General features: G+C 48.9%; 1 protein-coding gene across 2 annotated transcripts in view; it reads right to left on the bottom strand.

Moving 5' to 3' along the window:
• Positions 1-12684, bottom strand: part of DVL1 (dishevelled segment polarity protein 1) — a 97686-nt gene that overhangs the window by 47362 nt on the left and 37640 nt on the right. For both annotated transcript variants that reach the window (XM_063145059.1, XM_063145060.1), the window contains exons 2-4: positions 11897-11966; positions 5842-5963; positions 1359-1471 (exon numbers count right to left, since the gene is read on the bottom strand). In XM_063145059.1, coding sequence (XP_063001129.1) covers positions 1359-1471; positions 5842-5963; positions 11897-11966 — 305 coding nt within the window. The remainder of the gene's footprint in view (positions 1-1358; positions 1472-5841; positions 5964-11896; positions 11967-12684) is intronic.

Below are 12684 nucleotides of genomic sequence, written 5' to 3'. Positions count from 1 at the left end.
TAAATTACGACAGTTAAAACAGAATTAAACCTACAGTAAAATTAAAAACATGTTAAAAAATTTAAAAACTGTAACAGGTTAAAGGGGGGGGGGATCCAATACATTATCACAGGTCCACTATAATTCTGAAAGACTGCTGAAACAAAACAGGGTTTTGCCGGCCTCTGAAACTGTAGCACAGAGGGAGCCAGCCTAGCCTCCCTGGGATGGGAGTTCCAGAGCCTTGGAGCAGCCACCAAGAAGGCCCCGTCCCGCGTACCCATCAGGCGTGTCTGGGATGTTGGTGGGACTGAGAGAAAGGCCTCCCCAGGAGATCTCAGAGCACGGGCAGGCTCATATGGGAGAATATGGTCTTTCAGATAACCTGGACCCGAGCCGTAGAGGGCTTTATAAGTCATAACCAGCACTTTGAATTGTGCCCGGAAACAGAACGGAAGCCAGTGAAGGTATTTTAACAGGGGAGTTGTCTGCTCCCTGTAACCAAGGTTAAACCAGATTTATCTTCTGTCTCCATGAGCAGTACTCAGATTTTATCACGCCTCCATACCGGGTGTGGGTGTGTGTGTGACAGCGAATAAACATCAGGTAAAAAGTCCACGTAAAAACAACCAATCAGAAAGGGGCACGTAACAAGGTGGCCCACGGTGTCATGCCGTGCCACGAAATTCCAAACTACAGCTCCCAAGATGCAGTTTGATTTTGTGCGGGCGCACCAACTCGTACGCACCGAAAGCGATCTCGAATTAAAGGGCAACACTGGGCCGAGATAACACGCACAAATTTCTTATTTTCCAAGGAAATAATAAACTGATTTGGGGTACGTTCGCCCAACACCACTTTAAATCCATATCTAGTAGTTACTTTTAAAAAAAATACTCTAGAGTAGCACAGAGACCTGTATCTGGATTTTAAAAGTCCCCCTACCATCCACGTTAAGGGCTTTGGGGGGGTCGTTTAATCATTGCTTCAGATATGCCTTGTCTCAGAGTATGCTATTTCTTTATGTGCTTTTATGTCAAGCGTTTTGCACTCTGCATAATGCATTTTTTGGTAGGTTTCGATTTTTGTGAATCGCCCAGACCGCTTCGGTTATGGGAGGGCCTATTGCCCAGAGAAGATGAAAAATGACATTTACGCCCTCAAGAAGGGTCGCATAACCTCCTCCGGCAGGCAAACAAAATATTAAGTCTCTGCAGCAGCAGCAGCCACGGAGACCCCCAACTCTCTATTAGGGTCCGTACACATTCGATACTATTTACTGCATTTTGCGTAGACCTCATACCAAGACGGAAGCTTAAGCTCTGTGCTGGAGCAAGCAGTGGCCAAGCGAGGCCCCTTGAAGAAACGAGCCAACTTACCGTCTTCGTGGCCTTCACGGTTCCTCCGCCGGTGCCTCTCTCGCCTGTGGCTGATAACTGACTCAGTCCCCGTTTCGTTGTCCAGCCCATCTCGGCTGCTTGCGGCATTGGGGCTGGGGAGAAAGAAGATGGTGTGAGACGCGGCTAGCATTCAAAGTAGGCCTCTACCATTTAGGCGGGGCCCCCGAAAGAGCCCCTGCACATCTCCCACAAGCCGATTCAAAGCCATTGTAAAGATTCAGCAAGGGATGTGGTACAGTCCTCGCAGAACAGGACCACTTCAGGTATGTATGTAGGAGATTGAAGAGACACCTAGTGTGGCATTACTATCATTATATGGAGAGGTAAAGTGTAATAAAGAAATTAAAGAATTGATAACAAATTTGCTGACAGCAGCGAGATTAATTATATCTAGGAACTGGAAGGTTCAAGGAGATTATCGTATTGAAGAATGGTATAAGGAAATTTGGAATATTGCCATTAATGATAAATTGACATGTAATTTAAAAGTAAGAAGAGGCATAACAAATACGAACGAATTCGAGGGAATTTGGAAACAGTTCCTGGTATATGTGTTCTCTAAGGGAAGTGGAAAACCACCACGAGAAGAAGAAATGAGATTTTGGAAGCAGGAATAGATCCCAAAGGGTGAAGGGGAGCAATTTTATTGTTTGATTATGAATAATGATAAATTACATAAAATCAATAGTATCCTCAGAAAAACAGCTATTCTGGGGTTCGTTAAAACAAACAAACTCAGCTCATGTTGTTAAATGCTGTTAAATGCCTGGGAGAAGAGAAAAGTCTTGACCTGGCGCCGAAAAGATAACAATGTTGGTGCCAGACGAGCCTCGTCGGGGAGATCATTCCATGATTGGGGGGCCACCACTGAAAAGGCCCTCTCCCTTGTTGCGTTAAATATAACAGAACACAGTGCTCAGAAGCTGGTAGTCCTTCAGTTAGGGAAAGAATTGAGAGTGCGCAGCTAAAATATTTTAAACGCATCGCCATCTTGCAAAATGAGCGTCTTCCTACTAAGTGTTTTCTAGAAATGGATAACAATTGTCATTGGACGGCAATATCCCAAAAGCGCCTGTATAGTTATCATCTCCCTGAATTGAAGTTTGCTCTAAGCGTGGATAAGAAGCAACTAAGGGATTGGTGTTTTGGGGTAGATTCCAGGAGGGACCTGCAACTTATTAAAAATTCTAAATTCTCTCGGTGGTTCCCTCTTCTAAAAACAGAACACTATAGAGCACGTTATCTGTCCATATTGAGGCCACTGCCCCTGAGAAATGCTTTCATTGAATTGAGGTTTCAAGTGATGCCAACTGCAGTGCTGGATGGACGCTACCACGCGGTACCATTTGAATCGAGATTATGTATCTGTGGTCAACAACAAGTGGAAGACGTAGCACACTATATGTTAACTTGCCCTCTGTATAGGGACCCAAGAGAGAGACTCCTGAAACCGCTGCTGACATATGGAGGCATGAATGCCCAAGCAGAAACAGTTCTCTTCTTCCTTAGTGTTCCCAACAGTTATGTCACTCATAAAGTGGCCCTGTTTGCACTGGCAGCGAAAAAGATTAGGAAGAGAGAACTTGATAAAATTGCTATAAACTGCCACAGACTCAAAGTGCTGAGCGAAATGAGAGCTTTAGTCACCGTAAATTTAAGCTTGCCTGTATGGCTCTCTTGGTTATTTTAAACTGTTGTGTACTTTTATAGTTGTATGCTTTTCTACGGATGTATTTGTCAGGGCCTTCGGCTAGCACAATAAACTGATGATTGATTGAACACAGTGCTAGAATTTAAGAAGTTAGCCTGCAACGAGACCTTCATGAGAAATTGGGGGGACAGGACCAAAAGTGTGCAATCTGACACAGATTCAAGTTGGAAGGAAATCACGTTTTGCTATTTCTTAACCTGTCTCCGCAGCGCCGTCTACTGACCAGAAGGCGCTCTGGAGGGCAGAAATCTTAAGCCTTCCAGGATTCAAAATTCCTTCCAGCTGGTATTATGGGTCTCAGATTTGATGATCCAGACCTACACCAAAATCTGCATTAGCTTTTGACAACTGTCATGTATTGAAGAAATAGCTAGGTAAGACCAGCCTTTCCCCAGCCTAATGCCCTCCAGATGTGTTGGACTACAACTCCCATCAGGCACAGCCCGCATGGCCAATGGCCAAGGAGGATGGACGCTGCAGTCCAAAACACCCAGAGGATACCAGATTGGGGAATCGCCATAAAACCAGGAGGAAATTCAGGAGTACACGTCTGAAGCCGTTCATGTGTGGCTGTAAGGTGGGTATCTATCCCTCGCCAAAAAAGCAGGGCAAAAGAGGGCAGCGATTTGCATCCAATTTGCATTTATAATTGCATATGTAGAGATACCCATTTCGAAATAACGAGTGCAATTTAAAGAAAAATACGAGACAGCCCAGCATGGTAGTGGAGGCTTTAGTGTTTTGCTCTGCAGGTGTGAAATGGGGCCGGCCATGGCTCTACTAGGTGATGGCCCTTTGGATAGGATGGGGACCGAGTTAACCGATGTCAACGGGACTTAAGTCACGACGAACTTGTCCCACTGTTTTCAGAGGGACTCAAGTTCAACGGACCTGGCTGGAATCCTGTCCCTTTGCCTTGAAAACAGGGCAGGTTTTCGAAAAGAGGACCGCCCCCGGCCAAGCAAAACGCACGGCCACTGCGTGGATGGATGCATCCGGGGAGACAAAGAAAGAATTAGCCCAGCGGGTCATGTGACGGCGGTCGCCCCTCCCGGCCCGGTGCTCGGGTAGCGGGAACGCCACAAGAGGGCAGCAGGACTTTAGCAAGAAAACGGAGCCGACACTGGCTTTCATGGTGGCTGTTTTATTCCCGGGCGGAAAATGTATACGCCGAAGCGGCTGTGATACGTTCCTGGGCTGGGTGAGGGTGGAAACAAGCTGGAGAGATGGACCAGGAAGCAACGAGGGACAAATAAACTGAACCGTGGGTCTTCAGTCCTGCATGGTTGTCACACAGAGGAGGGCCAGGATCTCTTCTCGATCCTCCCAGAGTGCAGGACACGGAATAATGGGCTCAAGTTAAAGGAAGCCAGATTCCAGCTGGACATCAGGAAAAACTTCCTGACTGTTAGAGCAGTGCGACAATGGAATCAGTTACCTAGGGAGGTTGTGGGCTCTCCCACACTAGAGGCATTCAAGAGGCAGCTGGACAAGCATCTGTCAGGGATGCTTTAGGCTGGATTCCTGCACTGAGCAAGGGGTTGGACTCGATGGCCTTGTAGGCCCCTTCCAGCTCTGCTATTCTATGATTCTATGGCGGATCCCCGCTTTTTATTTTTAGGGTTGTATTTCAGGCCGAAATTCCACTCTCCTAGCAAGTTATCAGAATACAGGACCCCAAAAATTATATACATTCACAAACATTGTTCCCCAACCTCGTGCCCTCCAGATGCTTTAAACTACAGCTGCCATCCTCCTCAGCCAGCATGGTCAATGGTTGGGGATGGTGGGAGGTGTAGTCCAAAATGTCTGCAGAGCCCCAGGTTGGGGGAAGCGGTGTATAAGATCGCTTTTTAAAAAATGATGCCATTTAGAAGCGTCATTCGCGCAAAGGCGTAACCGTTATCGGCATTACGCCACCCTGAAATCTTATTGATTATAGGGCGGGATATAAATGTTTTTTTTTAAAATAAATAAATTATCTTTCAAAATGCTTCCTACTTTGCACATTTGCAAAAGCGTTTTCCCATTTTTGTTTGTTTGAGGAATTATTCCGGGCAAATATAGATGGTTGTCCAGCTGCCTCTTGAAGGCCTCTAGTGTGGGAGAGCCCACCACCTCCCTAGGTAACTGGTTCCATTGCCGTACTGCTCTAACAGTCAGGAAGTTTTTCCTGATGTCCAGCTGGAATCTGGCTTCCTTTAACTTGAGTCCATTATTCCGTGTCCTGCACTCTGGGAGGATCAAGAAGAGATCCTGGCCCTCCTCTGTGTGACAACCTTTTAAGTATTTGAAGAATGCTCTCATGTCTCCCCTCAATCTTCTCTTCTCCAGGCTAAACATGCCCAGTTCTTTCCGTCTCTCTTCATAGGGCTTTGTTTCCAGACCCCTGATCATCCTGGTTGCCCTCCTCTGAACACGCTCCAGCTTGTCTGCGTCCTTCTTGAATTGAATTGTGGAGCCCAGAACTGGACGCAACACTCTAGGTACTCAGCGCATGGGTGTCTGCCTCTAAGGGTGGGGAACCTGTGACCCTCCTGATGTTGCTGGACTGCAATTCCCATCACCCTGGGTCTGATGGGAGTCGGAGACCAAGACCAGAAGTCCCTCAACCCCCGCCGTTTTTTGCCTTGAAAAACATGCGCAAGCTCTCAGTTACATCAGCAGCGGGGTCGCTCTCCTGACTTTTCACGGTAACAAGAAAAAGGCGTCTCAGGACAGGATTTTAAAAAAGAAGACGGAACGGCGTACTGAAAAGACGGAGGACGGGAATCTCCGATGCCTCCGGTTCTCTCGATGGGCGGAGGAAGGTCCGTGTGGCTTTCCGTGCACTGAGAGCCGGCATCTGAATGGGAGCTTTCTGCCAGCACCAGCTGCAAACGAGAGGAGAGAGAGAGAGTTAGACAGAGAGGCTGGTGTGTGTGTGGGGGGGGGGGAAAACAAGGCTCTCTCAAACACCCTCCGAAAACAATCCTACGGCCTCAGAAAACAGAACCCTTCCCCAAACTTCAAAGCCAGTGGGTAAGAAATAAATATATTATTATTATTTATTTATTTGTCCTGGATCTCCAAACGAATCAGCTTCATGGAACGTCCCCGGGTTCTAGTATTTTGAGAGAGGGAGAAAAATGTCTCCCTCTCCGCATTCTTCACACCAATAGCTTCGGCTATTGGGCGGTATAGAAATGTAAACAAATCTAAAATCTAAATCTAAAATTTTGTACACCTCTATCAAGGCCGCTGTCCAACAACCCGTAGCAGGATATGGCCACAACTTCAGTCGACAATTTCTGATTTTAATTCGTTCATCTGTCAACCGGCTGCATTTCCAAAGTAAATCATAGATGACGGCGAACTGTAGGGGGGCAGGCCCACGGCAAAAAGCCAGGGGGCTATTGAAGGAGGGGTAGTGTAGATAACACCCCCCTCAAAAGCCCAAAACATGAATTGTTTTTCTCCCCCTTAGAACAGAATTAATATGGTTCCACGTTTCTCATCGGGGTCAATCCATCTCCCACAACAGCCGCCGCTGGGGAATCGCTGAAAAGCATAGATAACGCCAGCCCTCGGCACGACGGCGGGTTGGCTGGAATTAGCGTGCCTGCAGCTGACGCGCGAAGGAAACGGTAATGCGGAAGCGACGGTGGAGAGGCAGGTAGAGGGGACAGACAAAAAGCCGGAGGGACCGTCCCTCCCACAGGCACCGTTTTTTGCTGATGAGAACATTTGCACGCTTTTATTTTATTTTTTACAGGAAGAAAAGGAGGGAGGAGGGAGGATCCGAGAGTTGCAAGCATGCTACTACTCCCCATTGGGCTCCTATCAGAAAAAAAACTTTCAAGATCTTGAGTTCCATTTGCTCCAGAGGGAGAGAGAGAGAGAGAGAAAGTGTACCTTTTCTGCTGACAACAGCACCTGTCTTCATTAAGAGCAGGCTGATGAGACAAGTGAGAATGGAAGAGGGAGAGAAAAAAAGAGCGAGAGATGGAGGTTGCAGGAGGAAACTCAGGACGGGGCATTTCTCCTCTGGCTTCTAGACCAAGCGTGCAGAACCTCAAGACTGGGCGCCATATCCGGCCCTCCAAGTTTCCCCAGCAGGCCACACCCCTTCCCCTGGCTTCACTCCCTTTCCCCTGACCATGAATCATTGGGTAGCTTCTCGGCATTAACACTGTTTTCTCCTTCTTTCTGCCACTCCCTTTCCCCTCACTTTCTGCCACCTCTTTCTCTCTCTTTCTTTCTGTCCCTTCTCTCTCTCTCTGCCACCCCCTCTCTCTCTGCCACCCCTTTCTCTCTCCTTCTTTCTGCTACCCTTCTCTCTTTCTGACACCCCCTCTCTCTCTGACACCCCCTTTCTCTCTCCTTCTTTCTGCTACCCCTTTCTCTCTGCCCCTTCTCTCTTTCTGCCACCCCCTCTCTGATACTCTTTCTCCTTCTTTCTGCTACCCCTTTCTCTTTTTGCCCTTTCTCTTTCTCGCTTTCTGCAACTCCTTCTTTCTGCTATCCCTTTCTCTCTTTCTGCCCCTTCTCTCTCTCTTTCTGCTACTCCCTCTCTCTGACACCCCCTTTCTCTCTCCTTCTTTCTGCTAACCCCTTTCTCTCTTTCTGCCCCTTCTCTCTCTCTTTCTGCCACCCCCTCTCTCTCTGACACCCCCTTTCTCTCTCCTTCTTTCTGCTACCCCCTTTCTCTCTTTCTGCCCCTTCTCTCTCTCTCTTTCTGCCACCCCCTCTCTTTCTGCCACCCCCTTTCTCTCTCTCTCTTTGCCACCCCATTTCTCTTTTTTCTGCCACCCTTCTCTCTCTTTCTGTCTATCAGCATCTTTTCTCCTTCTTTCTGCCACCCACTTTCTCTCTTACTTTCTGCCACCCCCTCTCTCTTCCTGCCTCCTCCTTTTTCTCTCTCTCTCTCTGCCACCCCCTTCTCTCTCTTTTTCCACACAGTGGGCTGCCAGATTGCTCTTGCCAGAAATCTGAACTGATCGCATGTGTGTGTGGGTTGAAATTAGGCTGACGGCCACATAAAATCAGGCCTGCAGGTTGCCCACTCCTGAAATAAAGCCACTGCACAGCACCACAGAGGGCAGCAAGATAGCTTAGGACAGGGGTACAGAACCTCAGCCTTGGGGGCCCAATCTGGCCCAATCCAGAATTCCCCCCCCCAGGTGGCCACACACTCTTTCCCTGGCCCCACCGCCTTCCTCCTGACCACTGGGAGTTTGGTAGTTTCTCCGCTTGTGTGCAGTTTGCCTCCCATTTTAATAGGTTGAATTGCTTCTCCTAAGGCTTAGTGATTGGCAGTAAAAACGTGAAGCTAAAATATGCTGGTATTTTTGGTATTTTGGCCCCGCCCCTTTTTGCCTTTGACCCCGCCCACCACTGGAGTGTGGCCCCAGAGAGCTTCTTTGAAATGGAAACTGGCCCTCGTGCTGAGAGAGGTTCAACACCCCTGGTTTAAAGTATGCAGGACAGGATGTGTAACACACACAAAAACTGAGGGGAACTTCTGGGGCGGCTCAGGCAGAACGACCATGAGGCTGCCGCCCTTGAACATCTGCCGTCTGAGGCAGGGCCGGCCCCAATTATTTGCCATATCGTGACGAGGCACTTCCTTTCGTCATAAGAACATCAGAAGAGCCCTGCTGGATCAGACCAAGGGTCCATCTAGTCCAGCACTCTGTTCACACAGGAGCCAACAAAGCAGGACACGGTGCAACAGCACCCTCCTGCCCATGTTCCCCAGCAACTGTCGGCCCCGCATCTCCTGCCAGTCCAGTTCATTGCACGACCCCGAGTTCTCGTTGCAACCGGTCGGAGGAGACGGTACCAGGATAGACAGACCAGCAGTCCAAGTCAACTCCAGATGACCCACTTCGTTTCCTCCAATGAAAGACGCTTTCCACAATGGCCCATGCCGCTCGGGGATGGACCGCCGAGCAAATTTAGCAGGCTCCTCCCCATGGTGCCTTTCAAACCAGGCCGAGGGGGAATGTTTTTTTTATCAAAACGCAGGCATCAGAAAGCAGCGTACACGGACACAAAAGAAGCATCAGCCGATGTAATGGGCTTCTCCTTTTCCACCCCGCTGAGGGCAGAGAAACCAAGCTCGAAAATGCCTCGGCAGACATCACCCGCGGCGTCTTGCGCAGGGCGAGAATCCAAAAGCAACAGGCCTGTTAGTTTTAGAGACTTCTTTCTTGCTTATATGAGTTCAAATTGGCTTCTGGGTGTCATGTCTAACCCTACTGCCCCTGTTTTGGGAGAAGGTGTTTCAGGTAATCAATCAGAATCAGATTCGGACCTAGAGGAGGCAGCGCCAGACACCAGCCAGCCTGGACCAGTGGGGGAGGAAGCTCTCACGGGCGATTCCCCAGCTGGGAGTCAGCCCTCTCCAGAGCTTATCTCCTCAAGGCCAAATCCTACACACTCAGTGGGAAGTGAGCTTTCTTCCAGAGGAGAGAGCCCCGAAACACTAGCTGATGCTAGGGTCCGCTGGAAGCTAAAATGCACAGAGCGGAAGGAAGGCGTGAGAAAGTCAGTCCGACTAGGATTGCGCCAGAACCTGCCTCCACACCAGGCTCTCTGAAGTTCCGGGCGTTTGGGAAGGGGCTTCCTGTTCTCCTTGGTCGGACAATTGTCTCGCTTAGGGGAAGTTTCCAAGAGATTAGACTCTCTTCAGGTAGAAGAGATGTTTGCTGCTTAATAAAAGCTTAGTGGATTACCTAGCAGGCCTCGTCATTTGTCTCCCATCGAAAGCAGTTTTCTGAGAAACACGACACTGAGTGGCTATGGAGTGGGCATTCCAACATAAAAAAACTCTTACAACGGCAAGCCAGATGAGGAACGCTGGACGTTGCAGGATTTCCCCACCCCCCCGTCTAAACATGCATAGGACTGCACCTTTTAAAACATGTCGTTCAAACATTTCAATGCTTGCAGTGTTCTTAATGTCCTTGTTTTGATCGCTTCAGGCTTGAGATGTTTCCCTTCCAACCATGCGTCTAGTTTGGATACTCTCCCGGGGTGTTGGGGTTTTTTGCAGCTTTTGTTCTTTCGCTTTCTAGTACAAGGATGTAGCCAAGAATTTTTCATTCTTCGGCGGATGTGGGGGGCCCATCTGTTCGCACAAGCCTTCTCTGCGCGGTACAGACATCCATCTTCGGTCGCTATGATATATTCGATACACTGGGCTTTGTTTTTATGTCTCTGTTAATCGCGCACGCCGCTTTGCACTCATTAGACGCAAGCGGCTGAGGAAGAGCGATAAGTAAATAAATAAATAAGGGTTTGGAGACAAATTAATCCAGGCCTGCACGCGCACCTGCAAGAGCACAAACCTGAAGCCCTTGCGAATCCGCCCCTGCTCGGCTGAAAGGCACATGACTCCGTGAGTCACCCCCGAGAGCTGTGAAATTTTGCTTCAAAGCGGCAACACCCACTCGTAAATGTCCCGGCCCATAAAAAAAAACCGAACGGTTGACGTTCCGCAGGTCCCAAAGAGCAAACTGCGTCGCGGAATCTTCCGGAAGGTATGAAAGTCTTTGCACAGAGGCAAAAAACCGAACGACCTAAAAATACATTCCCGGCATTCAAACGTTTTTCATTCCAGGGGTGGACAGCCTTCTTTGCACCCGAGGGGTGCACACGGCGGTGGCCGGGACGTCAGGGACCTCACACCAGCAGTGGGCATGGTTGGACTCCGCCCCCTTCGCTCTCTTTCTTGCACACTCACAAAACACGCCCACTCACCTTTCCCCCCTCGGGTGGCCAGCTCATTGCCGAAAAAAGGGTACGCTACCCACCGCAAAAGAGGGCAAGAGAAGGTAATGATTTGTATCAAATTTGCACGTGAACATTTATAATCATAAAGGATATCACAGAGCTGGGAAAAGTGCAGAAAAGGGCAACTTAAATGATTAAGGGGTGGAGCATCTCCCCAATGATGGAAGGTTACATCAGTTGGGATTGTTTAGCTTGGAAAAAAGGAGGCTGAGGGGAGACCTGATAGCGGTGTACAAAATAATGGACAGTGTGGAGAATGTAGAGAGGGAGACATTTTTCTCCCTGTCCCATAATACTAGACGCCAACAGGGTCAATCTCATGAAGCTGATTGGTGGGAGATCCAGGACAAATAAAAGGAAGGACTTCTTCACCCAGCGCAGAGTTGAATGATAGAACTCACTACCACAAGATGTAGTGACAGCTACCAATTTGGATGGCTTTAAAAGGGGGTTGGATAAATTCCTGGAGGAGAAGGCTAACAATGGCTACTAGCCCTGATGGTTGTGTGCTATTCTCCAGTGTTCAAGGAAGTAAAGCTCTGTGCTCCAGTTGCTGGGGAACATGGGTGGGAGGGTGCTGTTGCACCATGTCCTGTTTTGTTGGACTCTGGCCCACGACTGGTTGGCCACTGCGTGAACAGAGTGCTGGACTAGATGGACCCTTGGTCTGATCCAGCATGGCGCGTCTTATGTTCTTATATTCTTAACACTACGGGCCCGTCAACACCAAGGGACAAAGCAGGAATGAACAACCCGGCAACTCCAGATAGGGCTAGGAAAGAATTCTGCCTGAAACCTTGGAGAGTGACTGCCAGTCAGTGTTGACCATACTAGGTCAGATGGACCCATAATGCGTTCCTATCATCCCCTACAGAATGGCAGGAAGTTAGTAGGTCTTTTTGGAGTAGGAATATAGGAAGTTGCCGAATAACAAGTCGGACCCTACACCCATGTTGGGGTCCTTGGGAGCTCCTAGGCATCCCTTAACTCTTCCCAGCCCCAAAAGACGAGAACCGCTCCAACATACCCAGGACACGACGCGGCCATTGAAACACGGCAGCTTTGCGTTGTCGTCCGAGATCTCTTCTTTCACCACCCTGGGAGAGAAGGGGGAAAAAGGGGGGAAATGTCAGGAGTTTGTATCACGTAACAGCCTAACACGTACAAGAGCTAGAAAAGAGAACGGCTCGCCAGGAGATCCGGGTTCTAGCCCCCACTCGGGATATAAACACAACAAATAAAGAACAAATTGCGGCATTGGCTTTGCACTGGCGAGAGGCAAAGAACCGCAGTAATTTTTTGAAACTATGTAAACAGAGCCAGTGTGGTCATAGAATCATAGAAGGGTAGAGTTGGAAGGGGCCTCTAAGGCCATCGAGTCCAACCCCCTGCCCAGTGCAGGAATCCACCCTAAAGCATCCCTGACAGGTGGTTGTCCAGCTGCCTCTTGAAGGCCTCTAGTGTGGGAGAACCCACAACCTCCCTAGGGAACTGTGAACAGTGATCCATCAGGGCTCTTCTTAAGTTGTTATAACTATGTCCCCAGAGTACATGCTTTTCTGCACCACTGTGAAAAAGGCAGTAAAAGCAGGGTTCCTCAGCAATTATGGTAGCCCACATCATCATCATCATCATCATCATCATCATTTCTTCTTCCTCCTCCTCCTCCTCCTCCTCCTCCTCCTCATCTCAGCAAAGTGGAGGCTGGTGACTCCAATATCAGTGGGGAAGTTAGGGGAAGTCTAAGAGAGCTATCCAAGATGCCAAAGCCGTTTTTGGAGGATCCGGTTCAGCACCTTGGAGAGCTCCTTTGAA

The sequence above is a fragment of the Elgaria multicarinata genome, chromosome 20 (assembly GCF_023053635.1).
Source record: "Elgaria multicarinata webbii isolate HBS135686 ecotype San Diego chromosome 20, rElgMul1.1.pri, whole genome shotgun sequence".
Lineage (NCBI taxonomy): Eukaryota > Metazoa > Chordata > Lepidosauria > Squamata > Anguidae > Elgaria > Elgaria multicarinata.
Note: the sequence above shows the minus strand (reverse complement) of the source record. Positions and strands in the feature narration are given on the sequence as shown.